Source organism: Eptatretus burgeri, chromosome 17, assembly GCF_056783735.1.
Source record: "Eptatretus burgeri isolate ZD-2024b chromosome 17, Ebu_testis_v1, whole genome shotgun sequence".
NCBI lineage: Eukaryota > Metazoa > Chordata > Myxini > Myxiniformes > Myxinidae > Eptatretus > Eptatretus burgeri.
Genome location: NC_140977.1, coordinates 42,164,479 through 42,185,385, shown reverse-complemented (window position 1 = coordinate 42,185,385; position 20,907 = coordinate 42,164,479). Strand labels below are relative to the sequence as shown.

Sequence of the window (20,907 nt, the reverse complement as noted above, 5' to 3'; positions counted from 1 at the left end):
TCAGTGAGGAAGTTTAAAAGAAGTCACTTGAAAGACATGTTATTGAAATAATGTGGATTTATGGAACATTGTGCAGGTGGGAGGTTAAAAGAAAACAACATTCTCAAACAAGATAAGTGATACTTCATGATTTTGACTTCTTGACTTGTTGGAGATAAACTGTAAATGGCAGATTAGCTCAGATTGAACAGCGTTTGATTGACATCCCTTGTTGCTGTTCCTTATGGATCCTGGCCGTGTTTCAAGTTGTTGATGCATTATGATTGAGAGGGTTCCAGCAAAAAAGGAATGATGCTCCCTGAAAGTTCCCTACACATGGCTCAACCCCAGTCAAGGGCACATCATGAGCACAAAACAAGTGCAAGAGAGACAGAACTAGAAAAAAAAAAAATATATATATATATATATATATATATATATATATATATATATATATATATATATATATATATATATATATATATATATATATATATATATATATATATATATATATATATACCCTTAGGTGGTTTGAGATTGGAGGCAATTAGCAGTTTAACAATTGGAGGCAATTAGCCCGTGGTTTGAGATTGGAGGCAATTAGCAGTTAAACAGAAAAAAGTAGGAACAGTGAAACGACGTTCATTTGTTCAACTTACATCAACTCCATCTGTTCCAGGGACTCCAGGAGGTCCGGGCAGAGCCTGGAAACAAGAGTTGAGAGAGATGTCCAAGGGTGTGATCAGGAAAAGAGCCGTCGACATATTACATATGCAAAAACTAACGAGCTTTCAAATGGACCATTTGCCCAAACACACTCCATACTTTCCCCTTCACTCTCCTCCATCCTGACCTCCCTTTCCTTTTCTTTCACCTCATCCACACCCGATACTTTCATTTTCTCCCCGAACCTCCATTTCTCCTTACATTTTACAATAGTTTATTTTCCTCAATGAGGAGCCCAAACCCACCTCTCCCTCCATCCATCTATTACGTAGATGGATACAAGCAAGAAGTTCAGTACATCGGGGAAGAAGAGAAAATTAGGAAGAATAAAAGATATCTTGCCGCTGCATGTTCAGGGGGCTTATTGGTGGACCATGGTGTCCTTAAAAATAGGGTGTTCAGGCGGCTGTCCTATTTCTTTCCACTCAGCTGTCATTATTACAGATCATGTGATATTTTTCAATCAAGGTGCCACCCACCGGACGGATTGTTTGGTTTGCCAGGCGATGCAAAGAAAGCTTATCAACGTAAGAACACGAGTATATCGAGGTGCTCAGCCGTTCTGTGTTTGATACCTTTGTACAATCCTCATTTTTTTCCTTAATTCCCCCCTCCTTCACACCTCCTTCACCCTTCCCTCACCCTCATCTTGCCCCATTCTGCCATTGCAACTGGCCTATTCTAAGACCCATCCTTTTCCACCACTTACAAAATCTTCACGGCTGAACTCGAAGAAACCGAGTGAGAGGATCATTTAAAATATAGTAGCAGAGGATTAGAACAATGGTTGGTGAAAGTCAGATGTCAATTGGACAGTCTATACTAAAGGGCAGGGATCAGTTATAGTGAGTCTCAATGGGCAGAGGGAGAACAATATGTTCGGTAGGGAAGACACAGAGGAAGGTAGGTAGTGATGGCTGTCATCTCAGTTAAATGAAAGTAAAACAGCTTCCCGATGCAACTCAGAAAATCTGTTTCAACTTTATAACCCTTAAATTATTATCATTATTATTATTATTATTATTAGAGCTGATATAATTCTCATCAGATCTCGTGAGAAATCGCATTCGATTTGTGGAAGTGACGATTCCATCCAAAAAACGAGTTGAGGCCTCAAAAGCTCCATCTCAGTGACCGGGCCTACAAGGATTGAAGATGGAAGGTCATATGGGCCTGGCAGCTTTTGATTTTCATGGTAAAAAAAACTCAAGGTTCCTGGTGATTGGGTAAAGAGGTAAATACAGTCGAGCAATAAAGTCACCGTGGACATCAAGTCCTTGAGGCTCCGCAACAAGGAGCACGGATTTATCCAACTGCATAACACACGATGAAGACAAGTTCAAAAAGGGTTTACCTGTGCTGTGGAGAGCAGGAGAAGCAGAAAGAAAGCACCAAACATCATGGTGGAAGCCTCCACGGAACTAGAATAATATTACTCTAATGAGTAAATATTGGAGGTTGATTGAAAGTTTTGAGTCTTTCTTAATCCTTGTTCTGAACGGACAGTATGCGGTTGACTTAGGCATACAAAATCCTTCTCTCTGGTCTCTCCCTGGGATGAGGGGAGAGGGTGAGGGGGGAGATGAAGAGGTGTGAGGTTTGGTGACGAGAAAGGCAAGAGAGACGTGGCGTTCAGAAGGTGTGATGCAGGGAGGGGCAGGAGGCAAGCACGGAGCGGGTAGTGGGGAATAGAAGCCGAGGAGAACTGGATCGGTTCAAATCCACCAATTTTTGAGATCCATATTCTGAAGATCTCGATATGATTCATTGTGATGTTGGTTTAAAAAATGGGATCTTGACCGAAGTTAAAATTACCTTTGTCCACAGAAAAGGTATGCCAGAAATTTCGCAGTTGGGAGGGTGCTTGCTTCTATAAAGACGCGTTGGAGGGGTCAGCGAGGGTCAAAGCTCTTACATAGAAGGATTGAAGGGGGAGGGGGTGAAACGAGATGGTCGAGGACTATAAAACCACCATCCGGGCTGTGGGTAGTCGAAAAGCAAACACTGCATGTCAGCTTCCTGCCAAGAAACATAGATAACCTCCAGAGATGTGGATTCTACTGCCACCAGCTATCATCGAGAAAATATGTTTCCACAGTGTCAGTCCAAAAAACCATAAATCACGACACTGTGAATGGATGCTTTATATATTGTTTACAGCTGAGGGCAGTGAAGAAAGGACTCGGCAATGTGAAGAATACCAAAGTGGGGTCTCGGCCTGGAGGACAGCTTGGAGATGTGGTTGGCCCAAGGCAGATTACAAGTTTTCTCACATCAATCAGAGAAAGAGTTTCAAGGACTGTACCTCTTCCAAAGGTTGACCAGAGAAGTTGGTGGAAGATTCAGGGTGGAGGGGGGTGGGAGGGATGGTGGGAAGTTTGCCAAGTGGTCCTTATGTAAAGATAAAGGAAGATGTGAGACCTTCCAGCATCGAATGCCATATTCCAGGTGACTGACATTGTTGTCTTTTACACATCGACAGGCAGGGATGCGGCTACAGCTCGTCTGTTTCTGGAGTGACAATATATCCAGCACAACGTGAAGTAGTTTGCAAAATGACATGGAGACGTCATTGATATTGATGAAAAAAAATCGGATGGGACCCAAAAGGTTGTCTTCAGGGACGCCACCGACCAGACTCTTGGGGTAGTGCAGGAAAAAGAATACCATCAAGAGCATCACCCTGACAGTGATCAGAAAAAACAATCCACCAACCAGTGAGAAAGAGGATTCCCACTGATAGGCCGGATCTGGATCCGGATCTTAACCAAAATCGAATCGGCTTGTTCTTGTCACCTTCCCAACTCATCCATCAAGTGTTGGATTCATTCGTCCACAGCTTTTTGAAATATCATGCTATATATGGTTTTTGGCCCTATCACTCAATGGTAAAGAATCACTATAAAAATTAAATAATTAATGTATCCCGATCTCGTTTCGGATTCTTCACCAAAATCGAATCAATTCGTCTTTGTCATCCACCCAAACCGGTCAACCAAGTTCTGTCCGAATCCGTCCATAACGTTTTGAGATATCCTGCTCCAGACAGACAGACAGACAGACAGGTGTGAAAACATAATTCCGCCGTCCACCTTTAGTGGCGGAGGTAATGAAACTGCCCTGACCTGTTACTTGTGGTTCAGAGCATCCAACGAATGTTGGGTTATGAGGATGAATATGTCCAGAGCAGGGTGGCAAGTCAACCTGGCAATGTAAGATTACAAAGTTAGAAAAAAGAAGACAATTTGTGTGTTCTGCTGCGATCATGTTTCCTCTCATTTTTGTGGTCGGAAGAATAAAAATTACCGAACCAGCGAATGTTTCCACATGCAGGAAATGGCAAAACTGCTAATGCCGAATGTGTGAATGTGTTTACGTGCGGAGAGGGGGCAGCTTTGTAAAGAAACTCAAAATCATAATTGTGTTGAGAAATTTATGAAACCTCCCACACATTGAGGAAGTAGTTTTGGGACGGACGGACAGACGGACAGACAGTCCTGCTTTATAATATAGATGAGAGACACAAAAGAAGAGTAAACTGTGAAAAATAATATTGAGAAATGGAAGAGAAGAGGATATGATCAAAGAGTCAAAATAATCTCTGGGTGGGATGATGATGGTGAAGAGGTTCCTTGAAGAAGAAGACTTTAAGAGGAAGGGAAAGAAAGAAAGGCAAATGCATGAGACATGCAGGAAATGCCCTTTAAGCTTGGAAATTTATCTGCCAACACTTTTTCTTTTTATTAACTGTTAATCTCAAATTTATATTAAGAGCCTTCTCCAGAGTAGGGGTTTTGGAGATGGAATGAGTTGTCTCTGGAGAACCACCAGAGGTGTGAAGTATATTTTAATCACAAAAGAAGTTGTTAGTTAATGCACATGATACAAGTTGCCATTAAAATTTAAGGGTGGAGAGAACGGTGGAGGCAGACAGCATCACACAAATAATATGCAATATTTCCTCCAGTAAACGCCCTGGGCCTCGGTGGTGGAGGGAGGGGAGATGGATTCGCTGGGCTTGCGGAGCAGGTTGTTGGCAGTTCCTTTGAAAAGAAAACAAAGACAGATTGCACAGGGAGTGATTTAAAGGCTTGATGAGGGGGAATGGTGGGGAAGCTTGTAGACACATAAATATGGGAAGGGTCACGATTATCATCTCCTAAACAAACTTTTCCACGTTCACTATCGTTCTACATAGAATCCACAGACTTGTGTTTCTTCTTTCGTATGCAGCACAAGGCTGCAGGGTAGCATCATTAGCTGAGGACGTGGTTGTGCTGCTGAAGACTTATCAGTTATGCTGAACATGTACTACTGCTATAACTGATCTATTTTACACCAGTTACCCCCTATTTACATCCCCGTAACAATATATTTATCTCCTAAAACTGTAGAGTAAACATTGTCTGACACATTGCATATTGCCTTACTACAGCAACAATAGGAGGACACAGTTTTTTTGTATCCAGAGTGAAGGCTCATGGAACAGCTAGAACACTACATGGATCAGGACGTAATATAATAAAAGGAACAGCGGAAACAGAAGGGGGGAAATGCCAACAGAGAAAATACATGGAAACGGACAAACAAGGGATGTGGGTAATGATGAGGGATAGGGGAGAATGCAAGGGGTGGACAAGATGGATACAAAGCAAAATTTGGGTGAGGGGGCAGGAGGGATGTGGTGGTTTAACGGGTGTTGAAAAGGTCATGGTTTTGGATGGGGGATAATCTGAGAAATCTGTGCATTTGCGGTTGGGAACAAAGATGATTGTAATTTACATAATCCAATCTTTAGCAAGTTGTAGTCCTGGCCTTTGTTATAGTCCACGTCTTTGCATTCTGTTGGGAATAAAGTTGATCCAACCTACAGCAACACTGTGTACACTGTACTACACAAAACCCCTGGGGGGGGGGGGGAGGGGGTGTCTCATTCCGTGAATCAGGCCTCATGGGCAGTGGCTCAAAAATACCACAAGCAGAGAAAACAACACAGCTGCAGACATGTTATGCCCTTATCAGTACAACATAACACTTAAAATCGTCTGCTGTGGCTTGAACATCCTTTAGCACTGACAGATAGTAAACCCCATAGCTGTGTATTGTCAGCCAACAAATCGTAATCTGCTTCATTGTTTGGGCTTCCTCTGTTTCTACATTTCTTTAGATGCCTCCATTAGTCGAAACTCAAATTCTACAGAACTCTGATGCGTTTTCTTCTGCCACTCATTCTTATGTTTGTCTGCAGATTCCAAGTTCTCAGCATTAATGTTGCAACATTTTGGGGTAGATTTTAGACAGTCTTTGTAGCACTGATTTTGACCTCCTTGTGCACACTTTCTCTTTTTGAACTCGCGGCGGAATCGTTTCTTTGGTAGGTCTTCATCAGACATTTGGACCTGATGACCGGATCATCTCAATTGGGATTTTCTGACGAAAACTTTGACACTGGTTAAATTGGTTCTTTGTCGTACCTCTGTATTGGGCACCTTTTCCTGCCATTTAATGTTCATTATCCTTCTCAAACATGTTTGCTGAAAGTGCTCAAGCTTCCTTAGGTGACGGCTCTATGTTATCCGCGTCTCACAGGAGTACAGTAATGCTGTTAGCACAACTGCTTGAACTGTTGTATACAACTTGTTTGCACAACTTGTTTGTTTGTTGTTTGCACAACTGTTGTATACCAGGTTGATAGACCTTTTTTTTTCTTTTTTTTCCAAAATCGACACTTAAGCTTACCAAATGCTTCACTAGCTTTAGCAATGCCATGTGCGATTTCATCATTAATACGGATGTCCTGTGATATAGTCAGGTCAGGTATGGGAGCATGCGCCAGAGCCACAAAATGGAGAAGAGGCTCCAATCCGGACCCACAAAATATCTAATGGAGAAGGATGTAAATACCTTTTGGGGGGGGGGGGTGGGGCAACGCCTGATTTTGTTTTTTTCAAGTCATGAACAAACTTTGGTACATCATGGGTGATGAAGGTTGTGGTCGAGGTTCATCAAAATCATGTGTGTAGTTTCAGAGAATTTGCAAGTGTTTACGGACGGACAGACTGACGGACTGAAGGACTGACTGATAAGCTCCCCGGAACTACGTTCCAGGTCAGCTAAAAATTTGTCTCACTCCTCTCTGTGCACGTGCAATTGGGACAAACTCAGAGCCAAAGTGTTGTTCAACCACAGGGTCGTTTTCCGATTCATGTTCAAAATATAACATTCAATTCAAATTGAGTTTTCCTCAATCATAAACTAACGTTTTGACGGACAGGTAGACAGAAGTGAGCCGCTTGGTTAACTCCACTTTTCGCTTCACGTGCGCGGAGAGGTGGTGATGGGGGTTGCAGAGATTGGGTGGGGAGGGGGAGGGGGATTATCTGAGAAAGTTCTGAAAGCATTTGAGACATACAATCAATTTGTCCCTGTCACATACAGTCTGCGGTTGAGTCAAAAAGTTTTCCCCTTTACAAACGTTTCATTGGATCCATTCGAGTGGCAGCGAAAAACTCATCGACTCCCCGATGGGAAGAATCCGTGGCACTGGGTTTAAATACGTATACATAAAGAACTACATATGTGACATTTTCACTTGATGTTCTGGAGAGAAAATTATTTGAAGAATTACTTTTTGAAATCCCTCTGCTAAATTTCGCTGAAATAAATCACTTCAAATTAAGTTGAGAAAACGAAGGGAGGTTGCACAGTCAGAGAGATGATTAGGGCGGTGGGGGAAGCGGATTTGGAAGGTAGAGAGAAGTGAAGTAGAGGGCAGGGGGGAATAGAACGGAGATAGGTAATAGTAGACCAGCCAAGAAGCAAAAAGGCTTCAAAAAAATATTTTACTTGCATGGAAAGTTAATAGCCCGCACCCATGCTAAATCAATCAGTCATAGGTCAGACAGAAATACTAGGGTGGATGCCACTAAAAATTTTGACCTTAAAGGTCATTTCAAGGTCATTTTGTGCTTCCAAAAAGGTCAAATTTCAAACTCATCCAAATATAGTCATGTAATATATCAAAAGAAAGGTATGGAAGAGATTATATATATATTATATATAATATAAAAAATATATGGTAAGTTATATATGATGTAATATATAATTTATATAATATATTGTTGGGAATTCGCGCCTGCCCGCGTGCAAACGGCCATGTAACTCGAATCTCGGCACGTCGCCCACCGGACGGACAATTCTGTCGTGACCCTCTCGGACTAACGCCGGGATCTAGTCATGGGTGGGCCTTTCGGCCTCACCACGATCGTGCCAATCGGCGCCCCGCGTGGGATAGGGTTGTTCACCAAACTCGACCTACCTAAGTACCCACGCGGAGGGTAGACCGGGCGATCGCACCTCGCCGCAGGTCGACTCCGGACACGGGCCACTTAAGCGACCCGTTCTGTACTATCGGGATAACCGAGCGTTGTTATCGTCGGCCTCGACAGTTCCGATTAATTATTTGGTGTATTAAGCCCACTACCAACCCTTTACGTGAAGCAAGATGGAGATTCAATTAAAGACAAGACGAAGCGAAACGGGAAAACAGTTCAACATGATGCACATTTATTCCATGGCACACGGAGAGCACACATATACAATTAAACAGAATGCACATAAAGCTATTGCAACAAAAGAAACACAACAATGCAGATCTACAACCAACTGCGCGTACTCACGGCAACACTTACACAGTTTTACTTCACCAGACTGGCGCCACACACACACGTTTACACAGAAACAAAAGAAAAGGGCCACCCTGAAAGACAAGGGGGCAGACGGGGCCTGTGGGCCAATATTTGCGCGGGACCTGAAAGAGCGGTCAGGTCCGCGAGACCGGGTGGATCCTACCCGTGTCTTTGTGATGAGCCGCAAATGTGGCGGCGCGGCGGTGCCCCGACTTCGTGCTCCTTCGCGGGTTTCGTTGGCACTGATTGGAGTGGGGTGGGAACAGGGCCCCCTTTTCGCACTATCTCAGCGCGGGGGGAAAAAAGGGGGGAAATTGTTGATGCTCTGGGGAAAGAGTATAGCTGGCTTGCTTGGGTCCCGCGACGAGCAATTCCACCACGACCACGTCGCCGACCGCCGTCTTCCTTGCCTCGGACCCGAGCTCTTTGGTCTCTTCCCCAATTATCCTCAGCCGACTGCAGCAAACAACCTGTATGCCCTCGCCTCCCGACTCCACTCCGTGCTCCAACCCGACACTGCCCCAAAACTCTCTTCGCCCTTCGAAGGCCGACTCCCCGCTCCTCCAAGGCCGACTCCGCTCAAACCGACCCTGCCCAAACCGACTCGACCAAAACTGACTCGACTCAAACCGACTCTCCGCTGCCACACTCTGCCGCTGCCACACTCTGCTCTCAAAAACTGACTCTCTTCAAACTGACTGCCCTAATTCGCCCCGCGCTCGGCGCTTTCTAGGCCGGCAGGAGAACCCATATGCAAATTTCTGGATCAGAACGAGCTCGGGGGTGGAGCCACGCTCGCCCATTGGACGGAGGAAAAGGTGCGTGAGTCTCCCCTGATCCTAGAATTTGCATATCTCAATTTCCACACAGATGTGTCTGGAGGCGGGGCCAAACCGCCCCGCACTTGCTGATTGGACGGATCAGAAGTGGGCGTGTAGCATTCCTGATCCGAATTCTCCTCGGAAAGGCCGCATTTTGCACTCGCGGCTCAGCACGCGTCCCATACGAGCCCAGGACAGCCTGACGCTCCGTGCTCACAGGTGGTGCGGGAATGGCCACAGAAGGAGAGAGTTGAAGGTGGTGGAGGGTTTATGGTGGTGGTTTATTGCCCATGGTGCCGTTTGGAATGGCGGTGATGCGATGTTTGCGGGAGCGAGTTGTGAAGGTAAAGATCGTGGCTGTTGGCGTTGTTGTTGTTGTGAAGCGACGTTGTGGTTGGTGGTTGTTGTGTGATGGCGGTTGAGACGTGGTTGGTTCAAAATAAAGATAGAACAGAAAAACAGCTATCTCAGAGGGTTGCAGCCCGAATGAATCACATTTATTCCCTCTAAACAACGGGTTTGGGGCTAACTACACATCTACTTACAGAGATATCTCACCTATGGGACCTGAATGGTGGTTTGCAAATTTCCTCAACCGCAACAATATAATATATTATGGGCCTTTTTCGTTTTGCAGTCTGGTGTTGCCAATTGATAAACGAAACCTAACCTTGGTTAGGTTAATTCAGTGAAATAAATTCGATTTGGCAACACCAGACTGCAAAACGAAAAACAGCTCCGCAAAGCGGGCGTAACCCCTCAGCCCATGCATTGTAAAAGGAAGCAGTGATATCAGGATGATGCAGTCAGTTAGAGCACGCTGCTCACCAACTACGCAGTTGTGTTATTTGATGCGAAGTTGTATTACCGAGTAGGATTTTGCAGTAAAGAAATTTTATCTGGCGATGTGTGGATATGATTATTGAACAGAACGATTGAAAAAGATAGTAGCTGTATGTGGGAGCATATAACAGTATGATTGAATATAGGAGCAGGTTATAAATTTGTAGGGACCAACCAAAGAAGATCATAGTGCGAGGATTTCTTTTGTCTTCCCGATCCTTCGTTGATGGTGCCTTGTAGTATGGTCTTGGTACGCGAGTTGTACGTGTTGGTAAATGTGACTAAACAAGATCATTTTTGTTTTGTTTTTTAACCGTGGCCAGCAGTGTCCGATACCACATGTTGAGTCGTACTCTTGGTGAAGCGACTCATTGGTCCTTCATTGTTTGTAGGTGATCGCAAGTAGTTTGCTGAGGCACTTCATTTCGAAGGCTTATTGTATGCGGTATTCGGTCGTTTTTGTCGTCAAGCTGTTAAGGCCCGGTCACACCTTGACGTTTTAGCCAACGTATGCCGATTTTTGAAATTTTTTTCTAAAACGCTGGCACACGTTGAATACGTTATGGGTAAGTTTTGATAACATTGAGAGCACGCTGAAAAACACTGCCATACGTCGTTGTACGTTGGCTTTAAACGTTGTACTTTTTGGTTGTCCTCAAATTTTTTCATGCTTGAAATTTCACGACGTATGCCGGCGTATGACTCACACTTTCTGCTACGCTGGCCACAAGTTGTATGCATGGTCTGCTATTGTTGACAGACGTCGACAGACGTTACTTTTAAGTTACTCATAGGCTGAAAGACGTCGGTATAATGGATCGTCCTTGCTTCAGCGTCCACGGCCACGGCCAGGACACTTATTTGCAGCATTCTTCAAACTTTTCTTCGGCATGACGAGGATGTTCACACTTCGATGTCTAGCTTGGCTATGATTCCAATTGTCCATCGGCAGTGTCTATTTAAAATAGTCGAGTTTGAGCGTTTTAACACGTTCAGAAGAAACGCTTCAAATTTCCAAACCCCAGTGTCAAAAAACAGGCGAGTGACAGCAATTTAAATCGTTCATTGTAAACAATGAAAATAGCTGAGTAGTACCGTTTAAAAGTCGTTGAGTGTAAAAACAAATCCAATTGTTGAGCGCAAGCGTCTACTTTCAATAGTGGAGATGCAGCCATTTAAATCGTTGAGTGGCAGCCTATGAATAGCAAACTCTACGTCACCGGCAAAGATAAACTGCCGCACGATATGGATAAGTTAGGCTATCGTTGGGCATAGTTTGTGAACGCCGGCTTCACGATAATTATTCGTTGGTATACCGTATCTATAAGTTATCGAAGCGCTATATGCACATTATTAGTTCATTGTGCATTTGTCCAACCCGTTATGAATAGAACTAAATCGTAAAAACAAGCCATAGCTCATTGTTGAAAAAGCCCCCAAAAAAATTAGCCGCGAAGAACTTCGAACAATGGTGCAAAGATGTCTCCTACCCATGGACACGCGGACGCAAGGAGGATCCATCATCACCCACACCCTCCTCCTCACACTCACCTACTACTGCCAACATGAACAAACTACTACTAATACTAATACTGATACTGATACTGTTACTGCTGACATGGACATCGACTCAAAAAGGACTCGAAAACACTGTTGGGTTCCCCTTTTATGAACACCATTTTATATACCAATTCCCAAAATCGCTGGGAACACGTCTTTATATGGCAGTTGTAAGTGAGAAACACGTTCATTTATTTTTTTGTCGACCAGAAGACGTCATTGGAATACGTCTACATACGTCTGTGTGTAGGGACTACGTAAAGAATTGGTTCAAAGCACGTCAAACATAAGTTAGAAATAAGTTTTGCGTAAAAAAGACATTACCGCGACGTGTTTCGACTTATTAGTAGCTTATAAGTAGCCTTTGTGGACGTGTGTAAGCGTCCGCATATCGTGTGTAAAACTTATCCCCACCGCATGCGGAACGTGTGTCATACGCCAAGTACGTCGTAAAATTTTGAACATGTTTAAAATTTCTTGACGTACTCTACTTACTCGACGTATGATAGCGTACTTTAGCGTTCTACTCACGTATACTAAACTTACTCATACCGTATTTGACGTGCCCCAACGTTTTAGACACATTTTTCTTAGGTCAGCATACGCTGGCAAGATCGCCAACGTGTGACTGCGATGTTGACACTTCCATTTCTACGGCGGTTATGATTCGAATCGTTGTGCTTCAGCCTTTTAATAGGCGACGCCACGACATCGTCGGCGATGCGTGCAACGCGCTTTGCCTAAGTTAGACTATCGTTGAGCATAGGTTGTGTAGGCCCACAACAGGTTCAACATTCGTTGGTATAAGTTATCTATAACACAACGAAACGTTCTGTGCCCGTTACCAATGCGTTATACATAAGACCAAGTCGCTATGAATACGTCCGAATCTTTAAAAAAAAACATCAAAAGTTCAACGTAAGCCAGCGTTTTACATAAATTTTAATACGTTTCCATCGCTGGCTAAAACGTCAAGGTGTGACTGGGCCTTTACAGCCGTAAAGGAATATGGATGTGTAGATTCGGTACTTGAAATGGTCAACATTTTACAGGAGTTTCCGTACATTGAAATCACCGTCTTGGCTCCTCGTGTTGTGCTGTTCACCATTTGTCTTTGGGGTGCCAACGTCTATACCATAGGCCCTGTTGCGATTTTGAAGTTGCGTAGAGTGTCCTTGGGTGTTCCTCTGTGTTGCCAGTTGTGATAGGGTCAATATCATCTGCAAATGCGAGGTTGCAGATTGGTCTGTCAATTGTTTTGGTGGAATGTATTTGAGATTAAAAAACGAGATTGGTATGGCGATATTAGAAACTTACCCCTGGCGATACAACGTTAAGCTTTAATATTCATGAGGTGTGGCATTACCACTATTATTACCATATCATTTACCATACCATTGATGACGTCACTGCAACTGCTCTATATGAGGTCTTCTGTCGACGGACAAGACAGATGGATTAAAGAACTATTCATTCTATGTAAATGTGGTCAGGTTATTTTACCAGCTATGCCATTTTCCCGGCAGCCAGTATGGCCATCTATCTATCGTTATCGAAACCAAGGGCTATATTGTGATAAACATGCTGTAACTGTTTATCGCTGACCTGATGTTTCGCCTCAAATGACATGAATAACGTATGACCAACGAATATGAAACTAACGAAGGATGTTGTCCTTTGTGGGGGATTTCCCTTCTTTCATTGTGCGGATGGCGTTTTTGACGTCATCGGGTAGATGTGGATATCAGCATTAGGCTGTCGTGCGTTGGTCTGGGCTGGCTGTTGTTGAGGATGGATACATCTAGTTGTAGCTGATAGTTGTACAGTTCTTTGCAATCTTTTAAAGTTTGGTGCTGTCTTGCAGGTATCATAGTAATAAGTTGTTTAATCATGTAGACAACAAGAAATTGCTTTGTGATATGAATATATGTTTCATGAACATCTGTGTGTATTTTGGCAGCCGGAATATTTGAATAAATATGGTCAATAATAGTTTGATAGTCTGTTGTATAACTTGTGACGAGTTGGTTGAAGTTATACTGTTTGAGAAATGTGAGGAGCTGCCGACTTTGTGGTGACTGATGTGATATGTCGATATTGAAGTCTCCAAGTAGAACTGTTGGTGTGTTTTGTAGATTTTCTTTTTCGACGAGTCCTTGAATTGCTCGTTTCAGGTGATTAAGTTGTGTTCGTGGTGCACTATAAATTCCTATAACATTCAAATTGGAAACTTTCTTGTCTAAAGCATGAGAAATTGTAGTCAATGTCACTTCCACACTTTTGTAGTTATGCTGAGTTGATGATGTGGTAAAGTTCATGTTTGGTGTCACATATACTGCCATGCCGTGTGCAGGTCTTTGGTGTGTAGGACTGCTTTCATCATTTCTGAATGGTAGTTGGAAACCAGGGAGGGCAATGTCTTGTGTGGAATCGTTCACTGAAAACCGTGTTTCAGAACAAATGAGTAGATCAGCAGTGGATAGTCTATAGTCAGTAGCAACATCAGCCAGGTGTTTATGTAACGATTGTGCGTTGACATAAAAAATAGAGATTTGTGAATCAGGACACTTTGCAAATGGTGCATCTTTGGAGGAAGATGATCTGAGGCGGTTCATCTCATGTACAACTGGTTGACTAACAGTTATCTTGTCTGACACAAAGTTGCGTAGATGAAGTCCTGTAGGTGTTGTCACTCGACTCAGAGCAACATAGTGAAGATGAGGTTGAGGTCTACCCTTGAAATCTATGTAGAGTTGATCAACCGTGTCTCCTTGAGACCTGTGGACAGTTTTTGCTGAAGCTGGTCGAAGGGGAAAATGCATTCGTATTAATTAACCTCCGCCATCGAAGATGGATGGAGGTTACTGTTTTCACCCCTTTTTGTTTGTTTGTTTGTTTGTTTGTGAAGAGGATTACGGATAAACGCCTCAACGGATTTTGACGAAACTTGGTGGGGGGGGGGGGTTAGGTCTGGTCCAAGGATCATGCCGTTAGATTTTGGACTTGGTCCAAAACCCAATATGGCCGCTATGGCGGCCAATTTGAATTTTTTTATTTTTTTATTTTTTGCATTTCTACATGTTTTAAGTGATTTCCAACCCCCCCAAAAAAATTGTTAAAGAAAAAAAAATTTTTGCAACTTTTTTTTCAACAAAATTTCGAATTCTTTTTTTTGCCTTTCTACATGTTTTAAGGAATTTCCAACCCCACCCCCCCAAAAAAAAATTGTTAGAGAAAAAAAAATTGCAAATTTTTTTCAACAAAATTTCGATTTTTTTTGCATTTCCACATGTTATAAGTGATTTCCAACAAAAAAACATGCCAAAATTATAATTGCGGCTGATTTTGGAACTTCAGGTGGATATACCCACGTAAAATCAATTTCTGTCTCAAGGAATCTAGTTATGACGAATGGATTGAGACTGTAAAAGTTAAAAGTAAAAGGGAAAGTTGCAAACTATAACTCTGTGGGCACTGTTGACGTCAAATTGAATGAATAGGATATCAGGTTCACTTGAGTGACCCAGCAGTATTGGTGGCGGAGGTTTTGCACTCTACCGAGTGCTCCCCCTCTAGTTGATATTGTTTTCTTGGATTAAATTGGCATGTGATGGGTTTTATTGGTGTCCATGAAGGAAGAATTTCTTTTTTGTAGAGACACTTGTTGTCCTTTCTGGTCATTTCCCTGACATTTTTGTCATTGAATTCAACCCAAATAGTTCCAGTGGGGTTATTTCCGGAAATGCATAGTTTCTTTATAATGCAGGAAGCTCCATTGGTGATGCCGTCTTCAATTCTGACATTGATTGACACATCATATCTTAGATATGTTGCTAACTGAAGGGTTGTGTATAATTGCATAGCTTTTTCGAAAGGAACCTTCCTCGACTCAACTCAAGCATACCCTGCAAAAATGGATTTAATCGGACAAGGCGTTCTCCTCGAAATTGACGGAAACCAAAAGTTGACGGACGCCCGAACACTGAAGTATGATCTTTGACCTCTGTGACCTTGAAAAGTAGGTCAAATCAAAAACCCGGGTTATATATCATGTATCCTCATCAGATATACCTGTGATAAAAAAATTGGTGATGATCCAGTCATTCGTTCAGGAGAAATAGCCATTTCTAGGTTTTCAGTTTTGGCCCCCTGGTGGCCTAGCCGAGAATCAAATTTCGCTCATTATCGAAAGGAACCTTCCTCTACCCAGCTCCAACACACACTGCAAAAATGGATTTAATCGGACAAGGCGTTCTCCTCGAAATTGACGGAAACCAAAAGTTGACAGACGCCCGGACGGACGCCCGGATGCCCGGACAACGCCTGTGGTGACAATACCCCTTAGCCCAATTCGGGCTGAGTGGTGAAAAGCACCTATATTATAGGTATATACAAATATATAATAATATAATAAAATTATTACAATGTATATATAACCTGTATAGTATATACATTTTATTGTATACAACGAATAACATTTTTGTCTTTTCTTTTGCAGGCTCTGAACTGATGACACAATAATCATTAGTGAAGATTCCACCAGAAGGACCACCAAGGCAGCACACTGACTGAAAACAAGAATGGGTGCTTCTTTTGACAGAGCGATTAGTGGATCAAAAACTGGGATTTCATGATGCGCTCCAAAAAATTCGGTCCAAAACATATGCAAATATCGACAGCGCGACTATCTCAAGCAAACAGAATGTCCAAAAGACTATTAAAGCAGACCGAAAATTGCTTCAACGTCTTTTGAATGCTGTGACTGCAGGTAGAACAGTGGAAATGACAAATATCCTGAAACACGAAATGTCACCAATCCCACTCTCCTTGGCAAACACTGGAGGAGAGATGAATTCAACAAATAAAGCAGAACTGATCAGTGTTTTGATGAACAAAATTGAAACTGCTTCAGAACGTCCAGAATCTGACATGAAGACTTGTTTTCTCATTGATGGTCATGCACTCCTCCAAGCTCTGGGAAAGCCTCATGGATGTCAGACATTTGGAGACTATGCCGCTGCTTTTATTCGCTCAGTGACACGTTATTTTGGAGATAACATGACACGAGTTGACATTGTGTTTGATCGCTATCTGGGTGGGGATTCAATCAAATCTGGTACCACAGCAAAACGAGTGAACAAGAAGAAGCCTATTCGAAAGCTGATAGATGGACCAGATGTTCCACTGCCTCAGGTTTGGAGCCAATTTGTTGCTACGGATGAAAACAAGGCAGACCTGGCACATTTCCTCTCTGAAATGATCATCCGGAAAACCAAATATCTTCCAGAAGAATACGAGATGTTAACTGGAGGTGGATTCATGGACCACACTGGGGAAAAATCAACTAGGAGATCCAAAGATGACCTCAAACTTAATGAAGAAGCAGACACAAGGTTGATTCTTCATGCCTATGAAGCAGTGGATTTGGACTAACAAATTCTTGTGGTGCAGAGATACTGATGTCATGCTTCTCCTTTTGCACTTTACCACCCCGAAAGCAAGTGAAGTCTGGATGATCGCTTTGACTGCAAAGAAGCAGAAGTGCATTCCCATTCATCAAGGAGCAAAAAAAGTTCCTGATGCAGTGAAGAATAACCTCTCGAGTTTCCACACACTCTCAGGTTGCGACACAACCTCTTCATTCAGTAGATATGGAAAAAAGAGCTGCTGGAATTTTTTTTTTGAAAAACCCACGACTGGTAGAAGGGAGTGGCTGTGATGGTGAACTTGGACCGGTTGAACAGTTTGTTTGTAACCTCTATGGAAGTTCAGGGCTGCAAACAATTGATAGTGCAAGATTGAATATGTTCAGCAAAGCCAAGACAGGCCTGGAATTGCTTCCTCCAACACGTGATGCTTTGGAGCTTCATGTGTAACACGCCAACTACCAGGCCGAGATGGAAACTATTGTTGTGACATTGCCCCCAGATGCTTGGAAGAAGGAGTTAGGTTGTCTGAAACCTCAATGGACCAGGCTACCTCCTGTACCATTGTCCTGCCTCAAACTTGTGACATGCTCTTACAAAATGAAGTGCAACACTGCTCGATGCATCTGCTTCAAAAACAATATGAAATGTACAAATGCCTGTGGCTGCGATTATATTGACTGTTGTAATCCATCAGATTGAACACTATTTCTGTCAAATACATATTACATACACGTCCAATTTTTGTTTAAAAATATATTCATTTGTTCTAATTTGATATTACTAGTGCATGCCCGTATGTGCGTGGCCGTACGTGCAAAAAAAAAAAAAAAAAACTTTCAAACAAACACACAGGCCATTCCTTCGCTCTCGTAAATGACAACTGGATTGGGGCATTGTGTTTATCTATAAATGCGCATAAGAAATCGAGAAATTATTAGAATACAGTGTGTCATCACTATCCAGAAGTAGTGCGTGCCCGTCCGGAATGTTCACATGCATTTCACGAATTATCGCTTGCATTGAATTAACAACTGCTGTGATACTTACACACAGAGTTAATTAAAATCCAAATTAAAATCAAGTTTACCTCCCTGTCTTTGCTCGCCATGACATTCGCTGCCATTGACCATTGCCTCTCCTACGCCACGGTGAGGCGACAGGGTAGGATTTGTAGGATACCTGAAAGTACAGTGTCATTTGGTATTCCATGTTCGAATTGTTTTAGTTTTAAAATAGTTAAAAAAAATAGTTTGCAAAGCATACCACCAAAATGAGATGTATTTCGTTGGCAAGCATGTTGCGTAGAGCTGAATTCCTTAACACCTCCAAAGGCCACACCGTTTTGACACTTGGAAACAAAAAAAAGTTGTGCACTTTTTTTGATAAATTATTTTCGGAACAATTTTTCTTCAATAAATACATAATAATAAAAATTGTCCACATGTACACACCTTTATCTCGTTAGCACCTCTTCATAAACAACATTGCTGAGGAAACGGCGCTTCTTCTTTGTTTCCTCGTCCAGGGCAAGAATGCGGAGGCTGCTGGATCTGCCAACGTTTTGATAAATTATTTTTGGAACAATTTTTCTTCAATAAATAAATGATCATAAAAATTGTCTACATGTACACACCTTTATCTTGTTAGCACCTCTTCATAAACAACATTGCTGAGGAAACGGCGCTTCTTCTTTGTTTCCTCGTCCAGGGCAAGAATGCGGATGCTGCTGGATCTGCCAACCCTACTGGCCGCCACGTAGAACTGACCATGGCTGAATAAGTCTCTTGCGCAGAAGACCCCAACACGGTGTAGCGACTATCCTTGGGATTTATACACAGTCATGGCAAAGCATGGTCATACCGGAAACTGCCGACGCCGCAGAGTGAACGGGAACATGTTGTCAGATGGACTCAAGGTTATGCGTGGAATGAGCAATGTGCATCCAGAATTGACACCCATCACAGATTTTGCAACCAACAGATTTGGAAGGATCTGATGGATGATGTACCTCGAGCCATTGCAGTGCCCGCTCTGCCGGTCGAAGTTTCGTAGCAGCATGATCACCATACCCACCTTGAGAGTAATCCGATGTGGAGGCATACCAGATGGACAGAGGGTGTTCAGGAACTCAGGCGGATACAAATGATCACCCTCAGATTCCACTGTATTGACACTGCAGCAAACATGTTCCTCCCCTGGAAATATGGTTGTCATGTAGTCATTTACCTGATCGACTTCGGAATTGGTCGGACATAGTATAACATGCTTGCATAGTCACTTGGGGTTGGTAATGTTGTTGTGCAAGTCCTCGTACACCCAAGTGACAATATCCTGAAGTTTTTCACCTGGAAGAATGAGCGGTTCCCTGGGCTCAATAGTAAATTCACCCTCTTCTGGATTGACAGGAATCTTCCCTTTGCCCAGATCCAGCAGGAATTTTGCAAAATAAGATTCGTCCTGTTGTTCTCCAGCACCCTGCATGATCCTCATGTTTACTCTGAGACGAAGTATCTGCACTTTTTTCCACAGGTATGAGCTCTTGAAGCACCTAACAACTATGTCAATACGGCTACCGTGTGGCACAACGGTAAGGATATGCCTCCAGTCACCACTGAAAACCATTGTGATGCCGCCAAATGGTTCCTCTGAGCCCCGAAGCCACTGGAATGTTCGATCTGCTGCCTCCAATGCGCGACGATCCATCATTGAAACCTCATCCACCACCATTATATTCGTCATTCGTATGAGTGCTGCAGTGGTGTCATTTTCACTGATGTTGCACTGATGTTCACTGACACTTGGTCCTACTATGGAAGGTGGCCCCTTTAGGCAGCAGAATAACTGCAATACCACTTGCAGCAGTCGCAAGAGCCACTTTGCCCTTTGCTCGCACTTTGTTGAGTACATGAGACAATGTGAATGTTTTCCCAGTCCCACCACTTGCATCAACTGCGATCATCCAGCCATGTCCGTGTTCCACACTCGTCATCACTTTATCGCCAACAACGCGCTGCTCGTCATTAAGAAGGCACTCTGTTTGAGCGATGTGAGCCTCAAGTTCTCCTATATTGTGCCCTGTTTCGTGCTCGATGCCGCGAGGAATGCGAGACTGGATATGAACTGGTTCAGGCTCAGGAAGGCCAAAGCTCTTACTGAGCGAAAAGCCGTGCCTCTCCATTTTGTCCCTCAGCTCCAGTTGCACTTCACTCACAATGCGTCCATTTGGCTCATTCACACCTGCTGCACGCATGAAGTCCTCACACAGCACATACTTGTGCCTTTTCCAGAACTGCACGTGGTTGCCTCTGAGGACGAATATGAGCATGTTGGAAAATACTTCGTGGACTGCAGGGCCAAATACAATATTTGCAGCCTTTTCCAAAACAAAATCCACCTCCTGGTCATTGTCAACGATGCCATACGCAATGCAGGCTGCCAGATAGGTCTCCATGACCCTACCACCAACACGACGGAGATCCTGAAAGCATGTGGGGCCAGGCACGCAGTACAGTAGCATGCGGAGATAGTACAACTCGGCATTATGTGAGTTGACGGAAATAATGGGGAGCCGCCCAACCGTATCAGCCTTACGGTTATCCTGGAAACTCAGCCTTCTCTTCTGCAATTGAAACCTTTTCCTAAAGTAGGTGAAGTGTTGGAAAACATCTGGATAGAGGACATGACGCATGTGTGGATGGAGATTCATGGCTTCGAAAAAGGTGGTGAGCATTGTTGCAGGGGGTCCTGACTCCGCCACGTTCTGTACGGCACCTTCGTCATTGAACGTGATCACCTGCTCATCCTGTAGATGGAGTGCCAGCATCTCGACTGGTGGGTACTTGCTTTGAATGGAGAAAT

At 43.3% G+C, this 20,907-nt stretch overlaps 1 protein-coding gene across 3 annotated transcripts in view; it reads right to left on the bottom strand.

The window, feature by feature from the left end:
* LOC147009889 (uncharacterized) overlaps positions 1 to 20,907 on the bottom strand; it is a 177,921-nt gene that overhangs the window by 125,502 nt on the left and 31,512 nt on the right. Inside the window, exons 1-4 of one of the 3 annotated variants that reach the window (XM_085861484.1) lie at positions 18,501 to 18,596; positions 18,313 to 18,397; positions 18,137 to 18,228; positions 642 to 686 (exon numbers count right to left, since the gene is read on the bottom strand). In XM_085861484.1, coding sequence (XP_085717610.1) covers positions 642 to 686; positions 18,137 to 18,172 — 81 coding nt within the window. In that variant the 5' untranslated portion in view covers positions 18,173 to 18,228; positions 18,313 to 18,397; positions 18,501 to 18,596. Of the gene's footprint in view, positions 1 to 641; positions 687 to 2,062; positions 2,331 to 18,136; positions 18,229 to 18,312; positions 18,398 to 18,500; positions 18,597 to 20,907 lie in introns of those variants that run through there. The other 2 variants (XM_085861483.1, XM_085861485.1) reach the window with 2 other exon arrangements.